Genomic DNA, 17672 nt, shown 5'->3' on the forward strand with positions numbered 1-17672 from the left:
ATTGTTAAAGTGCATAAGAAAAGTAAGTCTTTGAGAAAGATAGCAAACCTCAGGGGCAGATCCAGAGGGGGGCGATCGGGGCCATCGCTCCCCCCCACAAGAGGAAACTTTCTTATTTTATATATAAATAAACCCATCCATAACAAGTTTGGAGCTCTTAAAAGTAGCAGTATTACTGCCGACCGCCCCTTCCCCAGAAGTCCGTCCTGGATCCGCCCCTGTATAGAGTAGCCACAATCGAGTATTTTCCGCCGTATATTTGGAGTCGTTGTCTTGCTGAACAATAAATTGTTTTCAAGAACCATCTTCTGCGCACTAGTATGGAGATATTCCTTTAATATGTTAATATACACTTTATGGATCATCACTTCATCGATAAGGTGGAGGCGGCCCACTCCTGAGGCACTCATACAACCCCAGACGAGCACGGACCCTCCTCCGTGTCTTACTTTAGAGACGAGATTTTGAGGATTCATCTCTGTATTCACCTTGCGCCATACCATACGCCTCCCATTGGACTCGATAAAATTAAATTTACTTTCGTCCGAAAATATGACCCTATTCCATAAAGAAGCCTGATCCCTTATCTTTATACTCTTTTTCAAACTTTAGTCTTTTTATACGATTTGTCTTGTTCACCCAGAACATTTTCCTGGCTATCCGACCATGATACCCTGCAAATATTCCGCATTGTACTGGCTGATACTTTAACACCGCGTGTTTCCAGATCCGTTGCCAATTGCACACCACTACTTTTTGGAACCTTTCTTCTTTCCCTAATAATGTAACGTTTAACTTGTTCACTCAACAATCTTGGTCTTCCAGTTCTTTTTTTTTTATTATTATTTTTTTTATTATTTTTTTTTATGGTTTCGCACAGTGATAGAAACATTATACATCGCAATTATTGTTTGTACTGTTGAACGAGGCCTGTCTGCAAGGTTTGCCAGGGGCGGATCCAGGACGGACTTCTGGGGGGGGGGCGGTCGGCGGTAATACTGCTACTTTTAAGAGCTCCAAACTTGTTATGGATGGGTTTATTTATATATAAAATAAGAAAGTTTCCTCTTGTGGGGGGGGCGATCGCCCCGATCGCCCCCCTCTGGATCCGCCCCTGACTCTATAATACCTTAAAACAGCTTCGCACACCTCCCCAATCCCCAGACATGAACCCCATAGAACATCTATGATTTGTTCTGGAGATAAGAATCAGAAGGCACAGCTTGTCTACTAAAGAAGGCCTAAGAAAAGCTATTCAAGAAGAATGGGACATAATCAGTCCCGAAGCTACAGAACTACGAACTACTACAGGTGAAATCAATGCCACGAAGACTACAGACAATCATTAACGCACAGGGTAATCCCACAAAATATTAAATAACGTAATATACTTTATAAGCATTAATTCAAGAATAAGTGTACAGTGACTTTTTGCGTTTACAAAAAAGGAATTCTCTCTTTTCTTCTGAACAAAACAGTGATTGTGTTTGTTTGGCCTTTCTCTTATATATAGAAATAAAATGTATGAATGTGTAGTCTTAATTCTGGTTATATATGTATATTCCACCTCCCGTTCTCATGCTAGCTGTTTTCAATATAAAGTATGCACGGTGTACGAACACTTTCTGCGCTCACTGTAGGTACGTTGACAATAAGCGAATGTTGTTAGAATATTTGTTGAGATTTATTTTCCTTCACTGCCTTTCGCCTGGTTAAAACGTAGTTTGCAGTGCTTTGGAGCAGCTGCAGGTGGGAACGCGATAATGTTTGAGACATACCGGCGAATTTTTTGTGTGTGAAAATAAGACCTTTCTCAAAAAGTAGTAAATAACTGCAGTAGCAATTGTCTACGTAAATGATAAAGACATATCCAACTACAAGAAATTAATACAGTATATATAGCCTATTCATTATTGTGTTTCTCTTTTAACAGCTACTAGCTAAGGATGGCCAATTCCAGAATTTTTACCTTCCGGAATCCGGAAAGTAAAATCGGAAAAATTCCGGATCCCGGAAAAATTCCGATTTTTTCTAAATTCCGGATTTTTTCCGAATGTCGGAATTTTTCCGAAATCCGGAATTTTTCCGAATTCCGGATTTTTTCTGAATTCCGGAATTTTTCCGAAATCCGGAATTTTTCTGAATTCCGGAATTTTTCCGAATTCCGGAATTTTTCCGAAATCCGGAATTTTTCTGAATTCCGGAATTTTTCCGAAATCCGGAATTTTTCTGAATTCCGGAATTTTTCCGAATTCCGGAATTTTTCTGAATTCCGGAATTTTTCCGAATTCCGGAAAGTAAATTTTCCGATTCCGGAAAACAAAATTTCCGGAATCCGGATTCCGGAAAATTTTGGCCATCCCTAATATATATATATATATATATATATATATATATATATATATATATATATATATATATATATATATATATATATATGTATGTATATGTATATATGATATCTGTAGTAAATGAGAGCTTTATTAGCTCAATAAATCTACCAACAATAACTATGTGAATATTGTATGACATACACACACCACACCTAACGTTTCTTAACGTGTTTAAATGTTGTAATCAGTTGTCTCCATAGCTCTCTCAGGTTTATTTACTTAATAATTCGGCCCAAGCAATAGTCATGATAACAGTCATAATCTATGTTAATTTTTCCGCTCATACTGAAATCTTGTACTTTGCGTTATTACACACAGCCTTGCAGAGGAAAACCTACTTCAGTATTATGAACACCACTAAAATTTTAAGTTAAACCGGACTTATATTAAAAGAAAAATCTACGTATTGAACGTATCATACGAGAAATAGATTGTTGCTGGTCCCGATTTTTGGCATCAGGATAAAATAGAAGACCAAATATTTAAAAACTGTCAATTGATATTTCGAGCTTGCGCTTCTACCCGCTAATGCTGCGCTTTCCACGCTTTTTTTTTCTTTTTTTTAAGTATCGATTCCGTGACGGAGCTCAGGAAGTCAACACTTAACAATTAATTTACTGTTAGGTTACAGCTGAGTTGATTCATTATGTGCTACGTTATCAAATGAACTATAAACATTACACTGAAGTTTTCCAGATAGCATTATTGGCATGGATAGCTAACTGTACAGCGAAAAGAAAGATGGAAAAATGAAAGGTTAACTAAAAAGTCTACTCCAGCTGAAGCGCTTATACAGACACTAACAATGACACGGAGAACCAGTCGTATTACCAAATGCTGAAACAAATCTTTAATTATATGCTTCTTCACTTTCACTAACGTGTCTGCTCACTACGGACGCATCTCCAGCGTGTACATTAACATATAGCCACGAGATAATACGTAACTCAGATTTTGAATATAGTTTCAAAAGTTCATTTCGTAAACTGTAAAAGGCAGTGATGTCCAGGCAATAATAGTCCACTTATGTTCTATTAAGTCCACTTGTTCTATTTATTGGATATTATGCAAATTTCTAGTTAATCATAGCCGTTCATAAATAGTGCAATTCTTTACCTGACGGGGGCTCAGTGGTTCACCTCCGGTGCTTGGGGTCCCTGGTTCGATCCCAGCTCGCGCCGTGTGGACTTTATGGTGGACAAACACAGTGTTTGTGGGTTTTCTCGGGGTTCTCCCGTTTCCTTCCACTTTCTTCATTCCATCCTTTCATTCATGTCTCAAGATCACCATCTCCTTTAGCCTAACCGGCATAACCATGGGATGTAAAACTTAAAGATTTCGTTTCTTTACCAGGCGATGAACTCTTTTCTTAGAAATAGCTATTCACTAAATTTTTTAAACAAAGTAAAACATGGCACAGACATATAATTTCGAATTGAATGAACAAGATGACTGTGATATACGGGCACATTCCATATCAGTGTCCGAAAGATTTGTGTATTGGAACGCAATACAAATATTGCAGATAGCCATTAGAATTACTATGCCAATTACCACAAATTAAATGCAATTTTTGAGTTGCGTAAAAGCAAACCACTACGAAATGAGAACAATGCGCTAACAAATAATACCCTGGAAAATTAAATATCGATATAACAAAAATTAAAACAAGTTGATAATCGATATAAAAAATGTTGAGGATGAATATGACTGTCTGACCTTTGTCTTTGTTTCTTCCTGAGCAACTGCTAAGAGCATTTATAAATCCATATGTGACTTCGTTATGCATTCAAATTCACGAACGATGACGAACTGAACGGTACGAAAAGGATACGGTTGCAAGTAACAACTGTAATCATAATAACATTATTCAACTAAATAAGGGTGAAAATAATAAGAAAATTAGAAATGACAAAAACTGAATAGTTTGAATCGCTCATTTCGAAATACAGCTAAGGGATTAATTTTACAAAAAATGACAAATAGTGAAATTTCGCGTTATGTACTAAGCATGTTTTTTTCTGGGGGGGGGGGGGAAGCGAGCATCCCCGGTAGGGATATTTCAGTTGATTTCTTTGGGGGGGAACAAAGTGTGATTGGGAGGAAGAATCCCCCTCATCTCCCCGGTAATTGGCACTGTGGTTATCTTTTTTTCTTAACTCTGTTATTAACATTTCGATCCCAGCCCCCGCCAAGTGAACTTTGTGGTGGACAAACACCGTGTGCGTGGGTTTTCTCGGGGTTCTCCCGTTTCCTCCCACTTTCTTCATTCCACCATTTCATTCATTACTCATCATCACCGTCTCCTTTAGCCGAACCGGCATAATCGTGGGACGTAAAACTCACAGATTTCATTTTTTCTTTTAGTAACATTAGAAAATATAGATGACGATAGTGGAGATTCACATCAATACCATTTGAATACAAAACAATACTTCAATCAGAAATCTGAAGGGAAACGATATTTTTATCCTTTCATTAGAATTTATAGCATTTGACTACTACAATGTATTTTAATTTTATGGCTCCATGTATACATATTAACATTTGTTAATACCTGTATTTGTTTTTGTTACTTGAATCTAAACTGATAAACCATGATAAAAGCTATCTTGAAAATATGTTACATTTTGTTTTAGTATAAAACACAATGACAACATTTTCGCTTCTGTCGGTTCTGAAAATGAGAAGAATCAGTAAGACTATTAAAAATATAAAATTAATAGATAGAAAATTATTGAAGAAATATAAATAACAAAAGATGCTTATTTATATAAGTTTATAAATAACACATAGTAAGTATTATATATACAGACAATGTTTTTAATAGATTATAGCTATTTATACTTTCTCAAGAATCTAGGATACTTAATCCTATAATATTGAGTATATATTTCTCTAAGAATGAATAATTTCTATTTGCTATGAATTACTACCAATCAACACATGAGCTCAAAGTTAGAGTAATTTGAATATTGTGCAACACATTACAAAAATCTATAATTAATCTTATGGAACATGAAGGTTCAATGACCCATTCACAGAAGCTCTTCACTGACTTCTGTCCTTAGTCAACTGGATCAAGTTTCTACTTTGTATTAACATTTCTGTGAGATACATCATAATATTTTCCTTCCATCTACGTGTAGGTCTTCCTAATGGTCTTTTTGCGATTGGGTTTCCAGTTAAAATTTTGATAGCGTTCCTATTTATTTTTCTTTTCATTCTGGCTACATGACCTGTACTCCTGAGCCTCTTAGACTCAATGCCCCTAACAATGCTAGGAAAACGGTATAAATTATGCAATTCCTCGTTATGAAATTTCTGTAAATGATCCCATTCCCGTTCATCGCCTCAGGACTTTATTTTCAAATATTTTCAGTTTGCATTCTTCCCTCAAAGTAAGTAACCATGTTTCGAAACAATGCAGCACAGCAAGCATAGTCTTATATATATATATATATACGCTCGTTCGTCGTTAACTTTTTAAATTTTGTTCCGGTGACACAGCACTGCAAAACGAGGCTCGTGAGCACAGACCAACTTCATGTTCGGAAGAGATCTTCAGAAACACTGTAGAAGCAGACTCTTGGAAGGGTATTCGTGTTTTGAAGAGGAGTTCGCCATATACCATACTACTAACGATCATTGGTTTCGTGCATTCGACAAACGACAAGGCCAAAATGTTGGACTTCAGGGTGCTTCATAGATTAACATCGGTCAACAGGAATCACCGTCAGCAGTTCTCTAAGCCCAAAGATAAACCAGGAAACTTTCTTGCACCGTATCGTCACTTCAGATAGAAAAGAATGTCTACAGCGACAATCATAAATAGCCAGAAAAAATGTTGTATCGTGGTGAACGTGCAAGGCAGTGGCGTATTTACGATTTTGTTTCGGGGGAGGGGGGCTTTGCCTGAAAATGTAAAAATCTGCAAGACATTTCATAAGCTTTCCTATAGTAAGTAAGATTTCGGGGGGGGGGGGAGGCTTAAGCCCGAAAGCAACTCCCTAAATACGCCACTGGTGCAAGGTGATTTCCTAAATCTCATCTTCGACCATAGGTGTTATTGCTGATATGGAGTCTATGGTGGAGGCGATCTATTATGTTTTCCTTAGAAAAGGTAAAACAATCAATGGAAAAGTCATAGTACTGAACTTCAGAAAATATGCCGCAACTGGTCAATAGACGTGGTGTCCTCATGATAGACGACGATGTTCACCCACATGTCGCACGCAAGAAGGTGTATAGTCTGTCTTCATGACTTTCAATGTAATGCAAATCCTTTCCTTATCCATAGTATTCCTCTCCGACTAACTACAACTCTTCCGGAACCTCTATGAGTTCTTGGGACAGACCTTCAGTGATGATCGGATGGAACGATGGACAGTTGAACACTTCTTCACAACCCGAACTTAAGACTTCTTTCACTGCTGAATCCGATCATTGGGTCAGCACTGGCAAAAATGTGGCTACTGACGGGGAAAATTTGAATTACTCAGGAATTGCAGTTTCTATTTTTTGGTCAGTGATAATGCCGCTTCTTGGGTGAATGTTTCATTACCACAAACCTAATATTACAAAACTTATTTTATGCATGCCATATTAAGTGCGGGGTATAGAGTATGTATCAAATGACTATGAATGGAGTTATGAGACACTCTATATATTTCACAAAGAACAATGTATAATTTCAACGTTTAATGTAAAAATAATTAATGTCATTCTAAAACATTGCATTAAAAGAAACAAGCTTCTTTCTTTAATCTGAGAAATTATTGTTCACCCTTTAGAAGTAGGATACGAAAGTAGGCTTTATAAAAGATTGCTACCGTACTAATCTCCAGATTTATATATTTCTGCCATACTTTTATAATTTTACTACTGGCAATCATGAAAGGCACATATTAGAGCAAAGAATAAAATGTTGTCTTTTAAGTGTATTCGTTTGACTGACTCGGACAATAAGATTACATGGAATAATGCTTTCGACGGAGTCAAGATAATCATAGAAGTATTGAATAATAATTGAATAATAATTTGAATTTTATACCTATACATTTCTATCATATAAACGTCGAATGCTGCACTTTCACGACAAAATGGCTGACTAGTTTGGAATGAGGAGTGTCATTAAAGGTTACACGGGTATTGTCCCTTTTAAGTTTCGTTTTATGAAATACAAAACCTTAAGTAATACTTTTACTATACTTATGTAGAAGAGTACCTGAAAGAACTCTGGAAAAGGAAGTTCAGTATTCCCATGCAATTCAATGGAATGACACATACCAGACAAGCTTTCCTTACATCTGCAGGCACATTTTCTAAATTAAACTACCTATATACTTTTCTGTGGTTCAATCAGAACCCATTCCATTTAATAACTCAATTTCACCGAAAAAAAGAGCTTACCATTATGTTCGACCGAGTCACTCAAGACGTCTGACACTCCTTGTATATGTCGAGAAGTCTTCTATGAAATATAATGTCTGTAGTGGTGTAGACTGAGGACCTAACTTATTACAATGAATGTATCTATATTATCAAAAATGATCTAATCTTAGCGTTCCAAAGATAAAGCTGGATATGTTAACGTTTGAGATATATTTTATAACAGCCAATTGCTTTCTCTCTTTTTCATTTACAGGGTTCAGTTTGGATGCTTTTAATTGCCATCGTGGTGGTAAGCGGCGCTCCTCAGCAAACGGTACCTCCACAAACACAGCCTCCGCAACCATCATCTCCTGCGCCAGTTAAGGAAACCTTGGACACACAGCAGAGTGTTGGCTATGGGTACGGATTGTATAGTGGATATCCTGGTTATTCATCCGGCTATGGAGGTTACGGTGGCTATGGAGGTTATGGAGGCTACGGAGGTTATGGAGGTTATGGAGGATATTCTGCTGGCATAAAATCAGGCTTAGGAGGTATTTTCTTTTAATTGCGCTTAAAATAGTCCTTAAAAATAATGAAACATAATATAGTAGGGTTAAACATAAACGTAAAACCTGGGTAATAAATAATATTGTTAAATATAAACTTTTTCTTGTACTGTTTTCACTACAATTGCACTTCTTGATATCTAACAGGACTAGCGAACGAGTTCAATGTCAAATAAGTGTTTTAGAGATGGCAGCCTAAACATTTCGACTTATGTTTCCACGATTCAGCAGTATCTCAGGTATATATTGAATATGTTCTTACAAATGTTATGTTTTGCGTATATAAGCCACGTTTTTATTTTTTTTACTTACAATTTCAGAAAACAAATATTTGCTTGTAGGCTATAAGCTGCAATATTCCCAGGAAGTATTTTTAAATCTCAGTTACTTCAGAAACTGCTGAGAAGGTAAACATTAGTTCTACCGGATAACATAACTTTCTGTTGAGAAGATCAGCAAACCTTACTGATTACAGTATAATTCAATTATCGATTGTCCTGATCGATATAAAAAAAATAATGAATAAATAAATAACTTTTTGGAACGCAAACAACGTAAATTGCTTCCTAAAAATATAATTTACTTTAAATTTCTATTTATCCCTACGCTAAAACACATTTAATTATAATTATCTAAATCAAATGGTTTGTAATGAAAGTCTCTTTATTTCCAACACACCTTAGACTTATCTCTTTATTAAACAAAATTTACCTTCATTAATATTTTTATGCCATATTATAAACCTTTTTGGTGATTTCCGCAATTATCCAAATTCTTATGTATCCAGATTAGGGATGGCCAATTCCGGAATTTTTACTTTCCGGAATCCAGATAGTAAAATCAAAAAATTCCGGAATTCGGTACAATTCTAGGATTTTTAAATTCCTGATTATTTCCGAATTCCGGAATTTATCTGAATTCCAAATTTTTCCGAATTCCGGATTTTTCCGAAATCCGAAAATTGAAATATCCGATTCCGGAATATAAATTTTCCGGAATTCCGAATACCAGAAAATTTTGTTCATTCCTAATCCGAATTATACCCAGAAGTCATTAATACAAATATTTGTATTTACAATGTACTTCCTTTAGTTAGAATAGAATACGTGTCTCAACTTTAACACAGCAACAGTAATGATTCCTTCTGCAAATATACATGTACGAGTACTACTGTTTTACGGTTTTACCAAATACACGCTGGTATTTCCTGTCATTTGCATGTATAATCCGTAAGTTTAATTTGATTACTATTATTATTCGAAAAGTACAGCTTATGAAAAGTTGGAGTGCAGGATTTGCGTTCTTGAGTTGAGTTGAGTTGATGTTGAGTTTAACGTCCCGTTCAGCAGCGAGGCTATATGAGCGGGCCTACTGATTAACGTGGAATCCGAACCATATGAGCTCCCGCCGGGAATCGAACCTGGGTCTCCCACGCCAAAGGCGCGTAGTATTTGCGTTCTTTACAGCACGAAATTCCGCATCAAAGCCTCTAATATAGTTCCTTGTGCCTCTTAATTTGATTCTACTTGAATACCCTCAAACAGGTATGATTTCAGACGATTTCGCCCGGGGGAAATTTCAATATAACAAAGCGTGAAAGGAGTACTGAAATATAATATTGTTGTGCACGATTCAAAATTTGTTCCGGGGGGAGAATTTCGTAGCTCAGTGTGGATTCCCCCCTCTAGAAACCCCCTGAAATCGTAACTGCCCACGAAACATAACAATTCTCTTTTTGCTTCTTTACAAATATGAGTTAGTACATTAGGATAGAAATTGCTTTCTAAGACAAAGTCGAATAAAATAACATTGTCAGGTGCCATGGTAAAAATTTAAGATAGTAATATACGGTATCTATAACATCCGTTCTGCACTGTGTCATAATCTGACCTTAAGGAGTATTTTTAACGCCCCACAGCTATTCTCTTTAGGCTAAAAAAGAGGGATGGTTGATGAAAGTGAAATTAACTTCTTTATGCTCTTCTCGCGGGCATCGAACTGCTCTTATCAGATTAGTATAATGAGTATTTCTTTGGAGTTGGTTAAAATTTATTTTTGTTTAAGTTCTACGTAGTTCGAAAGTTTGTATGAATAGCATTCCTAGATAAAGTGATGAATTCACAGATTAAAAATTATCCAAGTTCATTAAACATGGAGTGTGTTTTGTTAGAAGCTTTCCAATCTTTGCTTTGTCCATTGCTTTGGATGCAAATTAGTCATGTGTGAAGTGATGAGTTCACCCATGAATTCATGAAAAGTTTTAGGATAAATCTATCTTTAGTTGAAAATGAAATGAAATGAAAAGTTTGAGTATTACGTCCCACGGATATGCCGGCTAGGCTAAAGGAGACGGTGAAGATGAGAAATGAATATATATATAGTGTGTGTGTGTGTTTTCCAGCATAACTCTGGAACGGCTGAAGTAATTTCAACCAACGTTGGTGTACATATGACTTAAAGAAGATACTTTGGTAGTAAGGTATACCTATCACCCCTAGAGGAGAGGTGAGAAGGGGTTACGTTTTATTATATCCATAACAGATAGGGATGGTATCAAGACGAGGGGAGATTTCATACGATCTCGTCTCGATTCACAAATACCAGTTTCCTCTACAGTCGAAAATTATAGTCTCGTTCTCGATCTACAGATGCTTATCTCGATCTCGTTCTAATCTTGTGTCGATTGTTTCAAAATAAATTAAAAATGTATAAATAGTATAATCTTATATCCCGCCAGTATAATCTGTTGATGGATTCACTGCTCAGTCGGTAGGCCCCTATATCAAGCCTTGGATAAAATCTGAATGGTGATCTACATCTGACGTTAAACAATTGCTCTTGCTTCATGCAATCCCAGTATACAATTAAATTACGCAATTAAACACTAATAATCAATTTCAGTACAATAATTTATTACCATCCTTGAATCAGTGTTATTCAGCCCTATAACATATAACACCTGAATCTGTAATTTCAATATACAACTATTGGACTTGCAGTATATTGAAAATTCAGTTTTCATAGATATAAAGAGAGAGAGAAAAATGTTTGCACGTCTCGCATGCTGTTTGAGATTACTACTGTAATATAAATTTAACTTATTAATGTATATTAAAGATTTTTTAAAATTAAAAATAAAGAAAAAACTTTTTGAGATTCCGTAAATGCACTTTTAAGGAAGTGAAATTTAAAAATGAAAGTGAAAATGTTAAAATACAAAAACAAAATAAGGAACTTAACAGGTGAAAAGCCAAAAACAGGGCATTTAAACTAAACAAATGGTCAAATGGTAAACAAAGGGTCAGTTATTTGGTCAGTCATTTTGGCAGTCAGTCGGTCAGTCATTGGATTAGTCAATTGATCAGTCAGTGTTTCAAATATTTTCATAAACTTATTCTACCGGTAAGAACAAGTATTTGAGAGAAAGGTATCTCTGAAGGAGTTGTTCGTCTTTATTTATTTTATTCAAATAGTCAGTTCTTGATTTTCAAATATTTCGCTTAAACATTATTCTTCTGGTGTGAACAACGAACATAACCTAATTACTTAGATATACAAATACATATTCTCAATTTTTGGATCAAAAGATCCAATATATTTCAGGCAAAAAATTTCTTGTAGACCTTATATCTCGAGAACTATATATAGTGTAGCCAAACCCAAACTATCACTTAACTCAATATGATGTGCTTATTCCGTAAAAACTCGATTTCGGGGCCGTTCAAAAATGTTGTGCTTCTGATCTAAAAAACTAATTATTGACCAAGATCTCAATCTTTTGATGCGTTATTTTGGATCGTTCCTAAAATTTTTGGACAGGAACGCAATCTTTTGATACATTTTTGGATCATTCCTAAAATTCTTGTTATTATGTATGTCATGTGTTCAAACTCATGTATCATCAAGATTTATTTGGGATTTAAATTTGGTGGGTTACTGATTAGTTTTCTTTAATTTCATTTATACTAACTAGCAAAAAATAAAATCCAAATACTATAAAATCTACTCGAAAGGAAAGATTTAATAGCCCATTGGTTGGCTTTACATCTGACTACGAATTCAGTATTCCCACCTGTTTTTATTGATCAGCTCTCAGTTCCATATACTTAAAAGAAAGCGGACAAGGAAAAGGAAACACCTTTTGTTACGTCGAAACTGTTTTCTATTTGATTGAAATAATTATAAGTGAGAAAGTCACATGTATCCTGTCGAGAAGTTGAATTACTGAATGTATTGGTATTATTTGGATGAAATTATTTTTTCAAAAACAATTTTGATATCCAATTTGGAACTCTTTACTGGCTAAACCGGACTCATGGTTAGTAATAGAATTGTTTAATAGACAACAGGAATAAGCAAAACTTTTGTAATGAAATTTTGACATCTTTGTTCTATATTCGTAGGTTATGGCGGTTATGGAGGTCTTGGTGGTTATGGAGGTCTTGGTAGTTATGGGGGCCTTGGTGGTTATGGAGGCCTAGGTGGTTATGGAGGTTACGGTGGAAATCTCGGTTATGGTGGCTATGGAGGCTATGGAGGTTATGGAAACCTTGGTTATGGAGGCTATGGTGGCCATGGTGGCTATGGAGGTTACTATTAAACCACCACTCCTCTCTATTTATAACACATACCTCAATTTTTACCCCATTGTATGTACAATACGTTCTAATGACAAGATGATTTATTTTGTTTAACTTATACACAGGTGTTCAATTTCTTATACTTTTATATGTCTGAAGTGAACTCAGTTATCTATAATTTGTTCACAAGTAACTGAGTTCTAATTTTTTAAAACTGAATAACAAAATTTACAAGAACAATTAAGACGTTTTAGCTTTTTGATACAGAAGAATCATGTTACTTATATTATCATTATAAGTTGATTAAAATTACTTAAACATTTATATAAACTTTGAAATAACGGTTATACTTTCGTCCTCTATAAGTTTGAAAAAAAAAACATTAGTTATTACTATAAATTTAGGTTCAATATTTAAAGATAGGTATGTTCTTGTTCACCTCAACCATGGGTTCGTGGGCAATATGGAAATTTTAAAACTTTTCTCTCCCTTGGGAAAGCTGTTTTATAATTTGATAAGGTCTCTTCTTCGTAGCTGCATCTAAATATTCTATCGTTGGTATTCCTCTTTTTGTTTTTTCTTTCCTCTATCAATACAGTGATCCGAATAAGATGGCCAAGCATACTGTTTCTTCTTTTTCCTATTATCTTCATGATCTGTCGTCCTTCATTAGCTTCCTTTAATACGTCTTCATTCCTTTTTCTCACGGTCCGTGATATGCGCAGCATTCTGTGCTAACACTACATTTCAAATGCTTCCAGCTTGGATATTTCGGCTTTTCTCAATGTCCACGTCTTTGATCCGTAAAGCGCCACGCTCTATACCAGGGTCTTAATAAATTGTTTACGAGCGTCCAACGACACATTTCTTGATGTTAGCAGTCCTTTTTTTCCTATTGAATGCTTGTTTAGCCTGTGATATTCTAGAAATTACGTCTTTTTCACTTTTTCCACCCGAGGATATTTGACTTCCTAAATAGGGGAACGTCTTAACGTCTTCGATTTTCTCTCCATGTAGCCATACGTTTGCCCCTTCCTGTCCTGCTCTTGTGCACTTTATCACTTTAATTTTTTTATTTATCTTCATTTTGCATGTTTTTTTCTCAGTTCGTCTTTCAAATTTGAAAGTGCTTCCTGCAAGTCCTTTTCATTCTCCGCTATCAATGCTATATCATCAGCAAACCTTATTGTTCTGAATATCTGACTATTTACTTTCACGCCTTTCTCTCTCTCTCTCTCTTTTTTTTTTTAATCAAAGAATTCTTCCATAGCCTCTTCTATTATAGACGTTGAACAGGAGAGGTGAAAGTCCATATCCTTGTATTACTTCTTTACTTATTCTTGTTTCCTTCTGTTCTCTTCCTATAACAGCCGTCTGGTTCCTGGAAAGTAAATAGTTTATTTATCCTACTTTTAGAAAATGTGGGCCCAGTTAATCGCGAACCTATAAATGAGTACAGATAACTGTTTCGAAAACATATTCATGGTACTAGTAATGAGGTCTTTTCTATTTCTGCAGATCTTTGTTGAAAGAAAACGTTATAGGTATTTTACATACCTACTTTAATGCTGTACAATATGAACAAGATGACCATAAAAATTTAAACATTTTCTGAGTGTTCAATGTTGATCATTGATATTCAATAGTAATTATTTCAAGCTGAGATTATAAATTGTCATACAGTACTTTAACCAAGAAACCAAGGAAAAGGTATATTTTTAAGTGATACACAGTCAGGATATTAATTCAAATTGTCAAATATATTTTAAAGCATCAATACTGTACAGTTGGTTTCGAAAGGGCATTTAATCTTGTAACATGTCTTCAATTATTATAATTTATGAATAAATTTACAAATTACACTAAACTGTTTAATGTTCTGATGTAAATTTCCTTCCTTTCTTATCTCATGAGAAAGTGTTAACAAGTTACAACGTCCATTCGGATGCTTTTAGGATTAGAGTAATTTATCTTAAGAACCTATTTCTGAAGGAGAATATTTGTCCAATCTTTTTCTGATTTGGTTTCGAATCTTTTGCGTAATTTAATACGAATATCTATTTTAAATGCAAATCTATGTTTCATAGTTCAGTTATAAAATGGATTAAGATTTGCAAAACTATGCAAACAAGCGTGAAACGTAAAGCGATATTTGTACCTTAGTTTCTTGCTTTAACTATTTATTTAGACCTCTCTCGCCGAAGAAAACAACATAAGAAACGGCCATGAATATAACCAAGGAATGTTGTTCAATTAATGTCAATATAAGAGAACTGTTTACATTTTTGGAGATAAATACTTTTATATTTCATAAGATAAATGTTATTATACTTTAAAATTTATACTTGATAAACTAGTCTTCTCCAACTTTAAGTAAGTAGAAATCAAGAAAATTATTGTAATGTAAATAATTAAAAAAAGGAAATAAAATGAGCTGTAAAACAGCTAACGAGAATGATATATTTGTAAATAAAGAATAAGCTTTCAATAAATGTGTTTTTAAAAATGTATATGTCCTTGTCTTTTATTTCTGACAAAAAGTAAATAATACTGAATAAATTATCTTATAAAACAGGTTGAAGAGTTTTTAATATTACACTGATTTTACACTAAAATATTTTCAGAAATTGGCCATTTTCAATTACCTTTCATTTTTTAATCCGCGCACGATTTGTTTCACCGGTCCTCGGGCAATTTTATGTCGATTAGATATAAGATATTAATATTTTCTGTGAAATATAAACTGTCTGCAATAGAACTATCGTAGCTATGCCACGATTATTCTCCAGGTATTAACTTGCTACGATAAGTTTGTAAAAGCGAAAGTTAATTTTGATTAAAAAATGTATATTTATCGTTGAAAACGTAAAAGCAGCTCATTTGTGTTAATACAGTTCACGTCCATTTGGATACAGTAAATGTCATATATAGAGATAGATAACTAGAAGGAGAGACGGAGGGTTCTTATTAGTGCATTATGTTAGTTTAAGATTTTCGAGGTTTAGTTCATATTTGGATACCAGCATGAAATTTTGCACAAGATATCTATAACTTGTTCTTGGTCAAAAACCGTACCACCCCTCTGAACAGAAGGTGGAAGGGGAAGAAATAGCCTTAGGCTTGCAAAGAATCTTCGGACGACATAATTAACCAAAGCTAACATCTGGTATACATTTTATCCCCTCGAATGCCCCAAGAAGGGAGAGGGGAGGAAGGAGTTGGAATTTTAAAAATTTCGTCTTCGTCCGCTGTAAGGGAAAGGATAAAATCCCCAAAGAGGTTTTCTAACCTAGTTAGGAACTCAAATTCTAGATAATCAGTGAAATAACCGATATTGTAATTATCTTAACCAGTGTGGGAACTACCAGAGATATAAGGACGAAATCTGTAGAACTTAATGTCTCCCATAAGTTGTGAATTTTCCAATATTAATTTTTTCGTATTTTCACTTCATTTTCCCTGTAAAATGTCCTTTAATTCGCACATTCTATATCGCATCCTTAATTTACAATTGACTTTCCCATGAGGTATTATTCATTTGTCTGTGATAATTAGTATATAAACATAGAATTTATAATAGTCTTGTTTCCTCTACATATTTTTATATATACATATACGTGAGGCAAACTTTGTTAATTATAAAACAATTCTTGGGAAGCTTTGTCCATGGATGTTTGCATTAGACCATTTGAACTATGCAAGATGGCTACCAGTTTTTGTAAAAGCATTGAATGAGCTAGAAAATAGCAATGCAAACATTCATGATTAATTCGTGAAAGTTTGTAAGTCAGAAAACAAGTAGAAAATTTTGTGCACTATCCGATGACCAACTACACGAGCAATCATCATCATCATCATATGTCCTTGTCTCGCCCAAAATAACAAAGAAATAAAGGGATTAGCAGGTGCAGTAGATGTTCTTGAATCTCTATCTGCACTTTTGAAATGGATGGTTGCTGGACCATCTGTAAACCAGACACTAAAGCACTTTGAATACCTGTACTCACAGGATACCAGGATATGCAAAATGAACTGGATGATAGACGCAGAGAGAACACAAGCTCCTTTGAAAAAAGTTCCAGAAGCATGTAATTGATTTTGTTAATTCATTTGAACAGCATGACAATACTTTTGAAGAAAATGTGCTCTCTACAGCTGTGAAAATTCAAATGTTCAGAAGCTGAGAAGTTTGTTCGGGAGGCAAAAAAAAAAAAAAAAAAAGTCACGTTTTACGATATGTACTAAAGAAATACTTATTGAAGAGGCATTCTGTAATAAAAAGATACAATTTACCATTGTTTAAAGTGAAAAGTGGAACAATCAAGTCAGCGAAAGCACTTCAAGTGAAGGACTTACGAAAGGATGTAAATGTATTTTGCAAACTGTATGTAGCTACTCAAGAACGGGATGGTGATATTGTTACACTACTTGCACATGAAAACCAATCCTATCCACCATGAATTAGTGAGTGGAAAGGTTCGTAAATCGTCCAATAAATCTGATATTTTGAATTGCATCAAATCTGGATTTGTTTAAAGTAATCGTGATTGCCTGACAGATTGTATAGCTTATGTTGTAGACGGAACAGTCTTTGTAGATTGGTTGTATTCTGGTACATCGAGGATATTTGAAGAATTCATAGACAAGACTTTTCTTCGAGCTTCAAAAGATTGACTTTAGAATACTGAAAGACTTGACATTATTTTCAATCGATACTTAAAAGATATTCTTAAATCAGACACCAGATCAAAAATAGG

At 34.7% G+C, this 17672-nt stretch overlaps 1 protein-coding gene across 1 annotated transcript in view; it reads left to right on the plus strand.

The window, feature by feature from the left end:
- The window catches only part of LOC145662922 (uncharacterized), a 28217-nt gene extending 12792 nt beyond the window's left edge, over nt 1-15425 (plus strand). The window contains exons 2-3 of the mRNA XM_081728929.1: nt 8041-8320; nt 12739-15425. Coding sequence (XP_081585055.1) covers nt 8041-8320; nt 12739-12935 — 477 coding nt within the window. The 3' untranslated portion in view covers nt 12936-15425. The remainder of the gene's footprint in view (nt 1-8040; nt 8321-12738) is intronic.
- Nucleotides 15426-17672: the final 2247 nt, after the last annotated feature.

Source organism: Thermobia domestica, chromosome 10 (genome assembly GCF_964235325.1).
Source record: "Thermobia domestica chromosome 10, izTheDome1.hap1.1, whole genome shotgun sequence".
Taxonomy (NCBI): domain Eukaryota; kingdom Metazoa; phylum Arthropoda; class Insecta; order Zygentoma; family Lepismatidae; genus Thermobia; species Thermobia domestica.